The 16,376-nt window shown below is 43.0% G+C and overlaps 1 protein-coding gene across 1 annotated transcript in view; it reads left to right on the forward strand.

Annotated features, from left to right (window-relative positions):
* The window catches only part of LOC144824191 (transient receptor potential cation channel subfamily M member 8-like), a 242,788-nt gene that overhangs the window by 68,986 nt on the left and 157,426 nt on the right, over positions 1-16,376 (forward strand). Inside the window, exon 9 of the mRNA XM_078683347.1 lies at positions 5,256-5,456. Coding sequence (XP_078539473.1) covers positions 5,256-5,456 — 201 coding nt within the window. The remainder of the gene's footprint in view (positions 1-5,255; positions 5,457-16,376) is intronic.

The raw sequence follows: 16,376 nt of genomic DNA on the forward strand, positions 1-16,376 counted from the left end.
ACAGGCCATTTATCCCACAGGAACTATTTGTGCATTCTTTGCAGGAAATCGCAATAATGCAAACAAAAAAGTGATGAGTAATCACCAGTGGCTGAGACTAATTTAAGCAATCCACCCAGCACGTTTATGCTGTCCTCAGTGCTGTTCAGGGAAGCACATTTAAATATTTATTTTATTTATTTGGCTCTTCACGGTGAGCTGTCTGTAACCTGCGGTTTCTTCAAAGTGCAAGAGGAGAAGCAGAGTAAAATATAGTTATTAGAGAAAGAGGTGGGGGTGCAGGGGCTCATCTGATCATGGCGGTGGGTTAGCCATGGCTGATGCTCTGCGGTCACTGTCCTGGTAAATCGAATCTCCATTGGAGCAAAAGTCAGAATAATTCAATTTTAAGGAGTGTGATTTCCAATTACTGATGAGGGTTTATCAAAACATGTGTATGACATGTCCTTATAAGCCTGCTTTTATAGACCGCTGTACCAACTACGGTGCGCTGTGCAGCCTTGTATGCATGCATATATTTTGCTTTGTTTGCTACCTAGCCCGAACCTGGCGGGAAGGCAAAAGTGTGTGGTACCATTGGCTAAGGCTCAAAATAACAAATCTGATCATATTAGTGAGGTTGGTAACCAATTACTTCTGCTGTGGTGGGAGTGGGGAGGGGTGCGGGGGAGAGAGATGTTCTTTGAAGGGATATGCTGTCAGTTTATTTCTGAAGTGGCGAAGTGGCGGAGCAGTTTTGATTTTGACGGCGATGCTATTCCAGATTCTAGGTGCCTAGGTGAAGAACACCTGCCTGGGTGGGTGACCACTCTAGCATGGACCAGGCTACCAGTGTGACACTGTCTCTTTTGGGTGGTTAGTGTCTTGGGCTGGCATGTCTTGGTATTGTTTCTGATAGCTTTGTTGGTGATGCAGCAGGTCTTGAAGATGATTAGGACCTGAAATGTATGTGAATATAGTTACCTGAGCATTAGGATTATGTGGTCAGACATCTTTGAGCCCTTGTGGTGAAATACCAAGAAGTATAGGATCTTTCTGGGGGTGCCAGATTGGTGTCTAGGAGGCCATTTGGTAGGTTGCTACTTTCGTCCAGTTTGGAGGGGACCAGGGCGTTTATGCTGGTTCTGGAATCAGTTCCTAGAAGAAAGATGTCAGTTTCTTTAGGAGGAAATGCTGTCTGGGTTTTTGTCCGATTATGTTTTTGACGTTGGTGTGGAGGATGAATCCGAGGGATTTTACCTTTCATGCCAAAAGCCAGACTTGGAACAATGGTTGTTTAAAGCTCTTGGCGAACTATAAAAATCCTCTCTTTGCCGGGCTTATCTAGGTGCTTAACACCCAGCTCTGAATGTGCATGATGCAGGTTTTGGGTCATTGAGTATTACTGGGTGCAGAGATTTTGAGGTAGGGTTGAATGTCATTTACCTATTAATGGATCTTGATGTGGTGGTGGGTAAGTAATTATCCGAGGAACAAGGGAGCAGCCAGAAAATGAAAATAATTCCCACTTTGAACTAAAGTGCTGATGACATCAAACAGTTGAAGCAAGTTAGCCCAACCCTCCCTCGACCAGCTTCCTTGTCTCTTCCTTTCATAGACATATCCATCCATTTTTTCTCCTATCCATCTACCTGCTGATATCCACTATTTCACCTTTACATTCATTCATTTGTTCATCCATTATTCAATTTTTTACCATTCATTCATCTATCCACCCAACCTGCCATCCATCATCCATCCATTGACTCTGCCATCCATCCGTACACCCATCCATCCACTTTGACATCCATTGTGTCCACTCTGCCATCCATCCAACCTGCTATCCATCCATTTGCTATCCATCCATTCACCCATCCATCTTTCAAGCCACCCATTCTGCGATCAATCTATCTAGACACCCTACCATCCACCCATTCTGCCATCCTTCCATTCACCACTTCTACCATCCTTCCACCCATCTATTCTGCCATCCATCCATTCATCCACTCTGCCATCCATCATCCTTTCATTAATCCAATCATCCATCTATCCACTCTTCCATCTATCCATCCACTCTGCCATCCATCCACCCATCACTCTATCATCCATCCACTGTGCCATTCATCCATAAATTAACTCATTCTGCCATCCATCCATCCACTCTGCCATGTATCTATCAGTCCATCCACTCTGCCATCCAACTATCCATTCATCCACTCTGCCATCCAACCATCCACTCTGCCATCCAGTCATTCACCCCACCATCCATCCATCATCCATCCCATCCACTCTGTCATCCATTTACTCATCTTTTCACCCACTCGTATATCCCTTTCACCATCCTTTCACCTGTCCATTTACTCCTACCCATCCCTTTACTATGGCAGTTGAACAGTGGATTTCAACTGTCCATCCACTTTCAATCCATCACTTTACTCTGCCATTCTTTCACCTGTCAATCCACTTAGCCATTCATTCACTCATCCATTCACCTATCCCTTTACTTTGCCATCCTTTCACCTGTCCACCCACCTCCCATTCACTCATCCTTTCACCCACTCATTCATGCACACTCTCATTCATCTACCCAGTCATTCATCCATACTTCCTTTTTGTCAACCTTTCTTCCAATATTCCTTCTTCCTTTCCTTGTTTTATTTACCGCTATGGTTTTTCATTGCTCCTGCTCACTCTTCTATTAACCCCTTATTTCAGTGTCAATGAGCGTTTGTCTGCCGAGTTGCAGACAGAAGAGCCACATAAAGGTATCCCCACTCGCTGCAGCTGCTAAAGCGTGGGGTCCACGACGCCCCTACAGAGGAGTTTAATGCAGAGTTTGAAGATGATGGGTGAGAGAATGGGACATCAAGTGAATTGATGGATGAATGGCAGAGTGGAGTGATGGTATGGTGGATGGTGGATGGTACTCCTCAAGAGACAAGGGATCTCTGCAGTCCCAGCTCCTACTTGTATGATGGCAGGACTGTGTCACAAATTACCATGCATGTTTCCAGAATGTTGCTCAATGCTTGATGATGGACTGTGTCAAAGGCTAGGTTGAGCAGGATCAGGAGGCAAGGGTCTTTTCTGCTATGATTGAGGAAGGATTTTTCAACTACTTGGCCAGTAGTTTTTCTGTGCTGTTGCCTGCTTTGAAGCCTGTCTGATTGTCCTGTAGCAAATTGTTCTTGCTAATCTTTCCCTACAACATTATAGTAAAAGCTTCAACAGTGATTTTTCCAATGATTGGTAGTTGGATGATGAGACGGAAGTTGGCAGGTTCATGTGAGCCCCTGGTCAGTTTCTTCAGCAGGAGCAGCTATCATGCTATAAGGACATCCGGCAAAGTTCCTTGCTGAGGGAGGAGTTGACGATATTGAAGCGGGTGTGAGGTCACCTCCTCAAAGAATTTCAAAGATGGATGAAGGAAGAATGCCATCTTAATGTGAGGTAGCCTTGAATGGGTCCAGGATATTGGTGAATACAGTGTTTGAGAGGAGGTCTCCATTTGGGGTGCCCCTAGGACACTGCTTCGGTTCTCCATTACAATCCCACAAATTACAATGTTGAGGCCATCACTGGTGAAACTGGGGAAATACTGTGGACATTGTCATTATAATCTGATTTATTAGGCACACTAAAAATCTTACGTTTCAACACAGACAATTTGAACAGAAATAATGTAGGTAAGAAGAATGGTGGTTTACCAAACTATCATCAGAAAAACACTGTTGGACAAATGTATCATGTCCTAAATTATGTTTACAAAAATATCACCCTGCTTGGCTTAGATTTTCCATTGTTATGCATTGCTGTAGCTGAGAGCCGCTTGCATGAAAAACAGATTCTAATTCTGGTTATTTGCTGGTATAATGTAGTGACTTTGGTTACCAAAAGTTGTTTACCACAGTTGCTACTTCATCAAAGAATTCCGGGAAGTGTGGCGAGCAGTGGTGTAGGAAGGGGGTGCGGTGGGTGTGGGCCGCCCCGGATGTCATCACTGAGGGGGGGTGACAAAACGGCAAAAATATGTGTTTTAAACACATATTTTTGCCATTTTTTCAAACGGGGTGACAAGTGTCATCACTGAGGGGGGTGACAAAATGGCAAAACTATGTGTTTTAAACACATATTTTGCAGAATATTTTTGCCATTTTGTCAAGCCGGGGTGACAAGAAATTTTCCGCACCGGGTACCACCTGACCTTGCTACGCCACTGGTGGCGAGGGCTACCTGAGATCCTGTCAGTGTTGCCCTTGCTCTCTTCTCCAGTGAAGAGCAGAGAGCATAGCTTACAGAGGAGAGGAGGTGGTGGAGGTGGTGAGGGGGAGAGGCGGTTGTTGTAGGCTAAATATTGAGGTGGTTGTTGTAGGCCAAATATTTTTTTACATATAGACCAAGATCTGTATTTTTTCAGGCTTTGGCACACAACCTCGCGCTAACTGATGTTTTTAGAGAACTATACATATGCATAGATGTGTTTATTCATGTGTGTGGGTCGATTAAATGTATATATGTTCCTATTATTATGTATCTGCACATTTATTAGGCATATTGCATGACTTCTAAGGAGATAGTACTTGGCTTGTGTATGAGTACACTACATGTATTCTCATGTATGTGATTTCTGCTAATCCCATTAAAATTCAAAGCAGGAGTTATGTGAAAGAATACACATTATACATTGTTTAGGTTCTACATATTTTGATGCATGAAGGTTAACACGAGGGGAAGCAAAAGGCAGACCGCTTTTAAAGTCTAAAGGTAGCCACTTGTTATCATTTATGGTTCCTTTGCCGACCAAGATATTGATAATGGCATTTTTATATGTGTGCCCCCAAAGGGTTGGTCAAAAATGTGTGAAAAGATATGGAAATGAACAGGAGACAATTGATAAATCTCACCTTTTTCTTTGGGACATCTATCTAATCGACAGAAGAGCACAGTTTTTGAATGAACATTTGTGTGGCATGTCCACTCTAGAGAGGAACAGATTTGTTGTGGAAAAGGGGCATATGAAACTCAATGAATTAGGGAATTATACGAAGCAACAGAGTTTTTGCCTGTTTTGCCTGTTGGTGGCAAATACAGTACTGGCAGGAAGACACAAAAAAAAACTACCTGATTCATTGTGTGAATCTTACAGTTTACTTGTCTTAGGCACAGGAGTATCATGTTGTTTGTCTTGGCCTATGCTATACAAGATGGATTGGTTTCCCACAGTATTGCATACGTGAATGATACTACTTATTGAATTTCTTCATTTTATTTCCTAGTCCGTCCATGTTGCGCTCAATAATAAAATCCCCTGCGTGGTGGTGGAAGGGTCAGGACAGATTGCTGATGCCATCGCTGCTCTCATCGAGTCAGAGGAGAAGCCCCTGTGCTCCTCCTCCATCAAAGCAAAACTGTCCCAGTGCCTGCCCCATACGGCTTCCCGACTGTCAGAGGAGGAGATGGAAATTTGGATCCAATGGGTAAGTGTTTCTCTGCCATATACACACTGTGGTGTAGGATGCGGGCTTGTGAGCGGGGTGTTTATTAACAAGGCAGGGATCCAGCACCCGCCTTGGACGGGTCCTAGGCTTGCAATGTGCTCCCTTCTGGCAGAACTGAAGCAGTTCTGGTTATTCAATGCATACTGCACCCATGGGCAATTCATGTTGCAAAGTGAAATATACCGGTGTTTCATTGATTTATAACCCTGAAGTGGCCTTTGAGCAGCATAAGGTGTGTAATGTTACCAATGATCAATTTATAAATGATTTGTGTATCAAGCAGTTTAGGAAGTACCAGTTTCCCAAACAATCTCTACAGCCAAGGCTGGACTTTCATAACTGTTGTATTTGCCCAAAGAACTAATCCACTAAAGTCGCAGTACCTGAGTTGACAAATTGAGAGAATTAAATGTGCTATGCCAATCCCTAGAGACGACCTCCTGCGTTTCAAAAGGAGAAAAAGACTCCACTAAAAATTGTCATCAAGTTCCTACTATCATTGGACCAAAACAGAGTGAAGTATTTCCTCAGCCTTTAATCTTTTGCATACAAACATTCATCTACCCTCTCGAACCTGGACTGAAACTTGCATCACAGGTCACAGAATCAGCTAACCAATATGGCGGTAAGAAATGCATAACATATGTACAAAGGAGTAGCCACACATTTTTCATTTCATTATGTAATTTGACTGTCCAGGATACAAGATTTTCTACATGTGAATTAAAAAATGTTGTCTACTTCATATCTTGCAACATATACACTTCAAGCCGAGGACCTTCACAGCACAACTCCGGGAGTAAACAAATTCTCCAATGTCGGGAATGCAGGATAGGATATAATGGATTTGGTTATATTTGAGAATATAGAGCCAGGTGTACGAACATTTAATTCACAATAAACTGCAAATTGTGCAACAACTTTTTGAGAATGGATCAGATTTTGCTAGAAGACCTATGTACTACCCATTCAGAGTGGGTCACAATGCAACTTAGCTCATTTATAGTCATGAGGCAGGTTGCAAATTGCAACTCTTTCCAATTTGATGCAATCACAGGGATAGTGGCCTACTGGGGTCAGCAAGCCACCATCTCTGAAATCGCTTTTAAATAAAGGTTGGTTTTTTGGGGGGATGCAGCCCAAAAAAAAGTTTGTTTAAGAGTAGGCAGTGTTCCTCTGCCCAACAGCGCACTTCCATTAAAAAAAAAAATCATAAAAAGGGAAGGGTTCCCCCGGGGATCCTTTGCCCTTTTCAAATGGGTTACCACTTCCTTTAAGAAGCCTGTAACCTATAAGTGGTTTGTGATCTAAATTGGGATCATGAAGCATGATCTGAAGTGCAATTTGGAAGGGATGCCCGAAACACGCCCCATCAAAAGTGCAATTTGGTATGCATTTCTAAACACATTCTTCAATTCGCTGAATGCTTACAGAATGGCAAAATGGGTTTAATGCATTTAGAAAAGACACTTAGGGCCTAATTATGATTTCGGTCGGAAAGCCTCCGACCGACCGACATGGTAGGATTAGACTCCGACCGCTGCATTAGGATGATGGCGGTCGGAGTTTAAACCGTCCGGGAATCTGACTCGGTTCCGATGGACGGGCAGTCGGAACTGCACCAAAATTCCTTAAGGCCTTCAAATGTGGGGCTGGGGAGGCACCTTAACATCCCTGCACCATGAGTGCCTGCCACGTGATGCAGGGATGTGTACAAACTTCCATTTTGCACCATGTACAGTCGCATCTTAATGGGGTTGTTGGAACCACCGACCTAAGGTCGGGTATTTCCTTCCCTGAAACGATGTTGGTCGGAGGGAACTCTGACCGACTTCGTAATTCGGCTCTTAGCGGTCACAAACCCTGTGATTTTGCAAATTGTATTCTTAGTGACTACTAAATGGCTTCTTTCATCTGGCACCTAGTTATCAAAATTATTGTCTGTTAGAAATATTGTGCCCTAAATAACATTTAAAAAAGGATGTCCCCATAGGTGTAGATTTTCCTTTATCATCTCTGCTGGGATGACATTATTCTAAACAATATTAAGGGCATGACATTTTGCTTACAATATTCTGATACCCTAGCAGGAATTTATAAGCGTCAATCATAGATTATTTAAAAATATATATATTTATTGATTTTATTCATAACAAAATCCTGGGTACATTAAGATATTATTTCAGCAATTAGTAAGCAAAGTCAAATGAAATATGTATCACAACAGTGACAGGAGGCACTATCAAGGGTCCAAATATAAGAAAAAATATAAACCTGTACAGTAACATATAGGAGATAATTTTACATATACCTCAGGGGTTAATGGGAAACAAATAAAGTCAGGCAATAAACCACTCTATTCCAAACAACCAAGTCCAAAGCCACCTCCCCTCGTGCACCATCCTTTCTCTCTACCTGTGACTGATGTCCACATAATGTAATATTCCCTAGAGTGTCATTCACCTCTCGAGGACTCCCATTCAGACATCTGAGCATCACTCAGCTACGGTAAACTGATCGTTTAGCCTTTTCAGATAGTCCTCCTATTGTTCCATGAGGTCACATTTCCCATCCCTAGCCCTTGCATCAGCTCTTATCGAGAGTTCTGCTGTGGCCCAGTGAACCACATCCGTTTGCCATGCCGTAATTGAGTGGGCAGTAATCTCCTTGCAGGACTTGGCAATGAGATGTTTTGCTAAGACAAGAGCCAGACCCTGAAAGCACACCCGGTGTTTTGTATCTTTTGGTATTACCCCTGCATTAAGGATGCAATGGGTGGGATCACAAGGCAGGATAGAATCCCTGATATCAGAAATACAAGAGGTCACCAAGCACCAGTAATCCTAGATCACTGGACATGCCCACACCACATGAATGTAGTCTGCCTCAATATGCAAGCATCTGGGACACTGTGCACTTGTACCAGGGTACCTCTTGCCTATTCTGTCTGGAGAGGGGTATGTGCGATGCAGATAATTAATTTGCATGAAGCGGAATCCAGCAAATCGATTTGAGGGATCCACGACATCTCTGCCAGACAGTGTCTGTTAATTCTATGGACAATTTATCTTCCATCCATCCCTTGAGGGTATGGAAGTAGGGATCAAAAGGATCCAGACTCAGCATTCCATATATAATAGATATCGCGAGGTTAGAGCTCGTAGTGGTCAGCATTCACTTCAGTGGACCAACCACCCTCGATAAATCTTTCTCAAAGTTCCACATTCTACAAGCCACATCACGGAGGGCAGAATATAATAGAAACTGTCCTGGACCTAGGTCGCCACCCTCCATCAGATACTCAAATGTGCCCAATCTACCCTCCACTACTAAATCTCCCCACGTCGTGTATTTCTCTGCCATCCAGGCATCCACTTAATGTAAAGCCTGCTGGCACCTGCAAAGCAGTGGCTCCCATGATGGTAAACTGGGTGCAAACGGCACCCGTACATCTGTGGTGGATATACGGTCTTCAGCACCACATCACCACCTTTACTAGGACATTTGGCACCATGCATTAAGAGGGATATGTCAGGAATCATCCAAGTACTGAGCCTTTTCTGAGATCAAGACCCAGCATGTCCCTTTCAGGAAAGGAATCAAAATGGAGCCAACAGAACGGCCATTGGAGTTGAGCGGTCATAATCAGAGACACTCAGGCCCCCCCACCACCAATGCCGAAGTTATTGACTCAATATTTACCCTTTGTCTCTTAGGATCAGATCAGGGAGGTCAGTAGTCATCGTAATTCCTGAAAAAAAGGTTTCTTCAGTATCACCGGTAGTAATGCAAAAATATAAAGAAGACGGGAGAGCATTAACATCTTCGCTATGGACACTTCACCCATAGGCGACAGGGGTATCTGTGTCCAAAAGGGCAGTGAGTGGTGGATGGAAGTAAGCACTTTACTTTACTGTCTATCATATCTTGTAGTAGATGGTAAACATGGATCCCTAGGTATTTAAAAGTGTTTAAGCCCATGGCACGGGTGAATGCACATTTGGGTCATTGTCTGCAACAAAGGGAAAAAGCATGATTTCCCAATATTTTCAAGGAGTCTGGATACCTGTCCAAAGTAGTCCAAAGCCGACATGACCACTGGAAAGAATAATGGATCTGCCTTTAGATAGATCAGGGTATCTCTGGCATACATAAAAACTATCTGGGAGTAAACTGCAGTCCGGTATCCCCATGCAATTGCCTTTTTCCGTAGCAGACAGGGCAGGTGGTCCATGGCCAGGGCAAACAATAAGGGAGTCAGGGGATAGTTCTGTCTAGTTCCGTGTTCCATAGAGAAGCTGTCTGAGAGAATATCACCTGTGCGTACCCTGACCATGGGGTCATTGAAAAAGACCCAAATCCATGTGCAGAATTCCGGGCCTTATCCTAGTTTCCGCAGGACACCTTGTAGATAGGTCCATCCCCAGGTGTTAAATGCCTTCTATATATCCAAGGAGGCCACCCAGGACTGAATATTTGTCCTACGGGCCCAATTCATGACACTAAATCACCGGCGGATATTGAAGAATGAATTTCTACCTGGAATAAATCAGTTCTCATCTGGATGGATTACAGTGTGCACCATCGAGTTCAGCCTGCCCACTAGAAACTTCCCCAACACCTTATAATCAAGATTTAGGAGAGATAGGTGATAGGATGCCACTTCTAGCTGCTCTCTTTTAGGTTTCAGAAGTACTGTAATCAGAGCCATTCCATACTTACTGACAGGTTTCCATATTCCCTGGCTTGCTCATATAGAGTCAACAACAGTGGCACTAAAAGGGCATGATATGAGGCATGAAATTCAATAGGTAGCCCATCAGTACCAGATGTTTTGCCCGTGGTTATGTGCTTAATGGCTAAGGATAGCTCTTCAAGAGTCAGGGTTATGTCCAACTCTTACATCAATAGTGGATTGAGAAGTGGAGTCTCAAGAGGCTGCAGATAAGTGATATTCACCCCGAGTGATGCATCCACTGGAGCCCAATCCAACTTGCTGTAATAAATTCAAATTATTTATTGATGTCTAACTGAGAGTTCACTATGGGGCCTGCATGAGACCAAATAGCTCTTCATTGGCATTCTGATTTCAGCAACCAGGCCAATAAACTACTTGCCTTGTCTTCTAGTTCATGATGTCGCTTGGCGTATTCTTTGAAGTCAAAAGTGGCTAGCCGTCTGGACAAGTCCTTATAATCTGCCTTAATGCCTGCCAGTACTAAGGATGAGGTTGGATTTGATACACATCCACCCCTGCCACTCTCAGCCTATCCTCTAGGTCTAGCATTTCTGTCTGCAGGGTGCATTGCATGCCATATTGTGTGGTCATGCACACACCCTGCAACACGACCTTGAATGAATCCTATTCAACCTTCTCATCCGTAGCGGAGTCCTCACCCCCCATAAAATACCTATTGATGTGTCCCTTATGATCATCCGGAATGCTGTATCTGCTAGTGCCCGGAGCTGTAGGTGCCAGGTAGGTATACATGAGCGAGGTCTCCCTCAATTAAAGTACACCAGCAGGGAACAGTGATCCGACAATGTCCGTCCCAGATATTTTGCCCACTTGCCTTTATTCACTAGTGTCCTGGTACCGTAGAATGGGTCTATTCTCATGTGGAGGGAATGTAATGCAACGTAATGGGAGTATTCACGCTTATACAGGTATAATATGCGACAGACATCAAATACCTCCACATCTGTGACATCGTTTCAAATAAGAGTGGATCTTGTGTCTCTTGTTATAAGTGCCCTGGCCCCTCACATTCCATGGTAGTATGTTATATTCATGTGTGGTCATGTAGTATGTATGTGTAGGAGATATTATCTGTGAACTGCATGACAAGGCAGAGATGGAACCGCAAGGAGGCTGGGCAAAGAAACAACAGATCAATAAAAAAGAAAAAACCTCAAGAACAATCACCGAAAAAAACCAATTCCCAGGCCATGCCTTCAATAAGTCATGGCCAGACATCGTCAACAATGATTGGGCACCTAGTGCAAAGTCTACTAAGTAGTGAGGGGGATCCAAGAAAGCCAACCCTCAATATACACTTAGGCCCCCCCTTGACAATGCAGAAGAACGAGGACATGTTCCCCCTGCTATAGTAGAATTGTCTGTGGTTCATATCACTCCCTCAACCCACCAGGGGGCACCAGATACAAAGAAACATCAATTAAAGGATATATTGTCGTGTATTTCTATAGGTTCTGAATCGATCCCCCTATTCCTGACCCTATTCTGGTTAAACTAACTAGCTAGTTAACTAACAGTCAGCCCATGAGGCAAGAACAGCCCCCATGATGCAGATACCGTTATCTGACGCAGTCACACTACGGCACAGGAACGTGTTATCTGATTAGGTCATAACGCTTGAGATCTAATTAGACAAGCGACATTCCTCCAGCCCCTGATAAGGCATACGACGTTCTCATAACAAATCAAACCTATGACAACCTGGATAATCCGTGCGGCCATTGTTTTGATTTCACAGAGAACTTTTGCAAAAGAATGTGCTAACGAGCAAGTCGTATGACATCTTTATTGACGTACCTATGTCCATCCTTACGTCAATCTCGGCACCTTTAAGGTATAAATATTGCCGACCTTGCCCTATGCAAACACACGCGTGGTGACAAGACGGAGCAGCCACACTTGCCGAAGCCGAGAGCAGAAGCAGACCCCGCTGACAGCAGCCCCGCCTTCCTGACGCGCTGAGAGACGCGCTGCTATCTCAAGCCGAGAGACCCAGCACCGGCGCTTCCGGGTAGCCCTCGCAGGCAGCCTGGAATATCGAGAGCAGAGAAAGAGATACCATTCCTCATTCATCCTAACTTCCAGGTACAGAACTGAATAACCCCTCCTAGAGAATTCTTTAGTTATTCACTTGGCAAAAACAAACTTAACTTAAACTGTAACTTTCTATTCCCGCCCACGCATTAGACTTAGGTCAGGTACACGGGGTAGGCGTATTTAGAAACACCAGTTGAGTACGTTTAGTCAAATGTATATATGTATGTAAATATATTTTAATCATTTTAAACATCATATGGCTCAGAAACCATATCAATGTTTTTACAGTATTATTTTATACTATTGCTTTTAATGTATGCACTTTACTTAACTATAAGTATCGCAATAATATCGATCCATTTCTCATGTATGAGAAAAGAGACTGATCAATAAATAACACCTTTTATTGAACACGCCCGTCTCTTCCTTTTCTCTACATTCTGATGAGACTAAGAATGCACGTACTGACTGAGTAAAATAATTGCCTTGTGCTCACACGACTCTTGAGATTGACTCTTGATTAGGGGAGAGCAAAGTTGTCATGTTCTATGGTTGTCAGAAACTAAATCCCTTCTTGTCTAATCAGGGGAGTTAATCCCTTCCTTGAACATTCGAGAAAGTTTCTAGCGAACTCTGAGCTTAGCTGGCAAACCCAAAAATTAAGTCTAGTATCGACAGTAGTAGACCTAGTTAACGTCTGGTCTAGGCCTTTACTGCTGTAGGTACTATTCCAATGCGCAGAGCCTATTGGGAAAATAGGAGCTACACTACATGGCGCCCAACGCGTTTGGAAAGGGCGATAAAACTAACGTAAGACATTTAGAGTAACTCAGTCGTGCTTTCTCACTCAGACCCCTTTTCCCAAATACTCCAAAGACGTCTGGAGTGGGTGAAAGGTTATATCCTCCAAAACCTCGCAGGAGGGAACTCCTATGTATGGTTCTTGGTCTAGTCAACGTTGAAGGATAAACAGTGTTCCAAAATATTGTGCATCTAATCTCTGTTTCCATAAAGAAACCTGATCTGCAAATTAACATAATACCATCCTGTCCGTAAAATGGGAGACAGTGATGAAGAAAGAGAAGCAGTTAGATTAGCAACTGAACTCGCAGATGCTGATGCTACCATGCAAGCAGCAGACCCGAATATAACACTCATTCCGGTCATTAAAAGGAGATCTATAACCTTAAAACTTATAGAAAATGGACTGACACCTAGAGGTGGCACAGTCATATTCGTAATTGAGGCACACGAATATCGGCAGACAGAGGTATACTATACATGGATACATTTTCCAGCAGCAAATGCTGTAACAAAGTACTTCCACTATTACAAAGTAGAGGAACCTCCTAATGAGTACACTCCTTTCGAGGAGGTGGAAGTACCACTCAAATTCCAAGAGCATTTGCTCTTATTTGATGGCGCCCTAATACATAACAATCACATTACAAGGCTCGGTCCTTTAGGTAGACCAGGAGCAACGTGGCCGGTCCTAGCCGGATACACACCACATCCAGACATCGATAGAATGCCTGCAGCAGAGCTGTTAATACAGCTAAAACAACTACTAAAAATTCATAGACAATTAGTTCAGTATGTAATGCGGACTTCTACAATTCAGCCAGCGATTAAACTTCCACAGCTGACCCCTCACCAGGGAAACACAAATAAAATTACACCACAGAACATCCAATCCTGCCTAGGTAAAGTCCCAGCAAAACGGGAACAAATACCATTCTGGTTGGCACAGAAAATCACCCAAATAGAGGCGGTGTTTCCTGACACCACCCCATTAGAAAAACACAGGATTCTGACTATATGTCTCCCAATGGGAATCGCACCACACATTGAGGACTGTGACACTTGGGGTACAGTCTTTGCTTCCATCTATACAAAAACGCACGGTGTCCCATCCATTTCGGTGATACCAGATGTGCTAAAACAAATTCAAGATGAATACGGTCCAGAACCTGCTTTAACTCTTGGTATGAAATTACTAAAAGACTTCAAGCAGGTCTCGGCTATATTACTAGCCAACATAAAAGGTGAAGCAGCAAACGTGGCGATCCGCCAGAGGTTAAAAGAGACAGATATAGCAGACCAACCAGCTGAAATTGCCAGAATCATAGAAAAATCCTATGAAGAACTAGGCAGAGATAGTCTAGGTGGAATACCAGTAAAACCGCAACTGACTACAAGTCCAGAAAAAATATTTTTTAATAATAATAATTCACCAAAAAAGAACTGGGATGGAAACAAACAATCCAATCCCAAAGAAAAGAAATTCCAGTCCAGAGGAAGGTCTCCGAGGCGAAGAGAGAAATCTCCAAACCTAAGACAGAGGTCACCGCAGAGTGACCCCTCTGGGAATAGATATAACCTTAGAAATAGGGATAATATTAAAAAACCTGATAGATATCAAGACATTGATACACGTCCCTCTCAATCTTTTCAGAATTCCTCGCAGAAATCGGAAAGAAGAGGACGATCAGAAGAGCACGCCAAGTCCAAAGACAAGGAACCTGCTCAACTGAAAAAGAAATTACAATTTCCAAAAAAGAAGGTAGCCAGTATCAAGGTAGTTAACAATGCCGAGAATACTGAGGACACAACTGAAAAACGGAGAGTGGGCTCAGACAATGCTAGACAGCGCAGCAGAGGTGAGCATAGCTCGCAAAGTCCTTATGAATCATCTGGAGACAGTGGACACGAATGAATATCTTCAAGTGGAAACTGCAGATACCAGAGTTAGCAAGCCCCACAAGATATACGAGATAACATTACGTATAGAGGGAGATAAGACTAGGAAAATAAGGGGACTATTTTGGGATAACCTATCCAAGGGCTATGACATCCTTCTAGCTGAAAAAGACTGGCCACCAGAGTTTGTCAGGGAGTGCCCTCATGGCGAAGAAATAATTATGCCTGCCTTCTCGAATCAAATCCCGATTCATAAAAAATATACACTTGCTAGAAAGTGGGCAGTGGCCTTAGCACCTGCTTTATATAAAAATCATGTAGGATGGGATGAGGATTCTCCTCCTCACAAAATCCAGTTAAAATCACAACCTACTGCACAAAGACAGTACCCAATTAAGCAAGAAGCTAAGAAACAAGTAAATGAAATACTAGATCAGCTAGAATACCAGGGGGTGATTGAAACTTGCACCTCACAAATGAACAATCCTTTGTTTCCGGTCGCCAAACCAGACAATTCATACCGTCTAGTTTTGGATTACCGACACCTTAACACATGTTGCAAAACTTTTGCAGTGCAAAACTCACACAGTGCTGCACTAATGAATAACATAGTGCGCAAAAAATACAAAACAACCTTGGACATCTCCAATGGATTCTTTTGTCAAAACATAGCACCAGAGAGCAGATATTTAACTGCATTCTCAGTAAATGGCACTCAAAAACAATTCTGTCGGTTAGCACAGGGGTACAAGAACAGCCCGGGGGTATTCTCAGCGAGAGTAACAGAATTACTACAACTATATGATGATGAAGCATTAACTTATGTTGATGACATTTACTTAACAGATGATGACTTGGAGACTCACTTGAAAAGGGTGAACACCATAATACTTGGGTTCGCTGCAGAGGGTTACAAATTCAACTTCAAAAAGTCCAGAATTGCCCATCTGACGGTCCTATTCTTAGGATATGAACTATCAAGTGAAGGCAAAAGCCTGGCAGACAATTTCCTAGAGAAATGTGCCGTAATCCAAGCTCCTAAAACACTAAAAAACCTACAGTCAATTCTAGGCTTCCTAAATTTCGGAAGAACATACATTGCAAATTACGCAGAAAGGGTCAAACCCCTTTATGATCTAATTAAACCAGACTTTAAAAGATCCAGTTGGACTCAAGCACACACAGAAATTTTGAGATCCTTACAAACAGACATGCTAATTAAAACAAAATTAGAAACACGTGATAATACACGCAACCTTGTGATCCGAGTCATCCCAGGGAGATGCGGATTCACATACCTAACCTCTAATGAGGGAGATAAGGTACCAATTGCATTCAAATCACACATGTACACAGAAGCTGAACAGAAATTCAGTAATACAGAAAAAATCATTCGTGCAGTT

Source organism: Lissotriton helveticus, chromosome 3_1 (assembly GCF_964261635.1).
Source record: "Lissotriton helveticus chromosome 3_1, aLisHel1.1, whole genome shotgun sequence".
Lineage (NCBI taxonomy): Eukaryota > Metazoa > Chordata > Amphibia > Caudata > Salamandridae > Lissotriton > Lissotriton helveticus.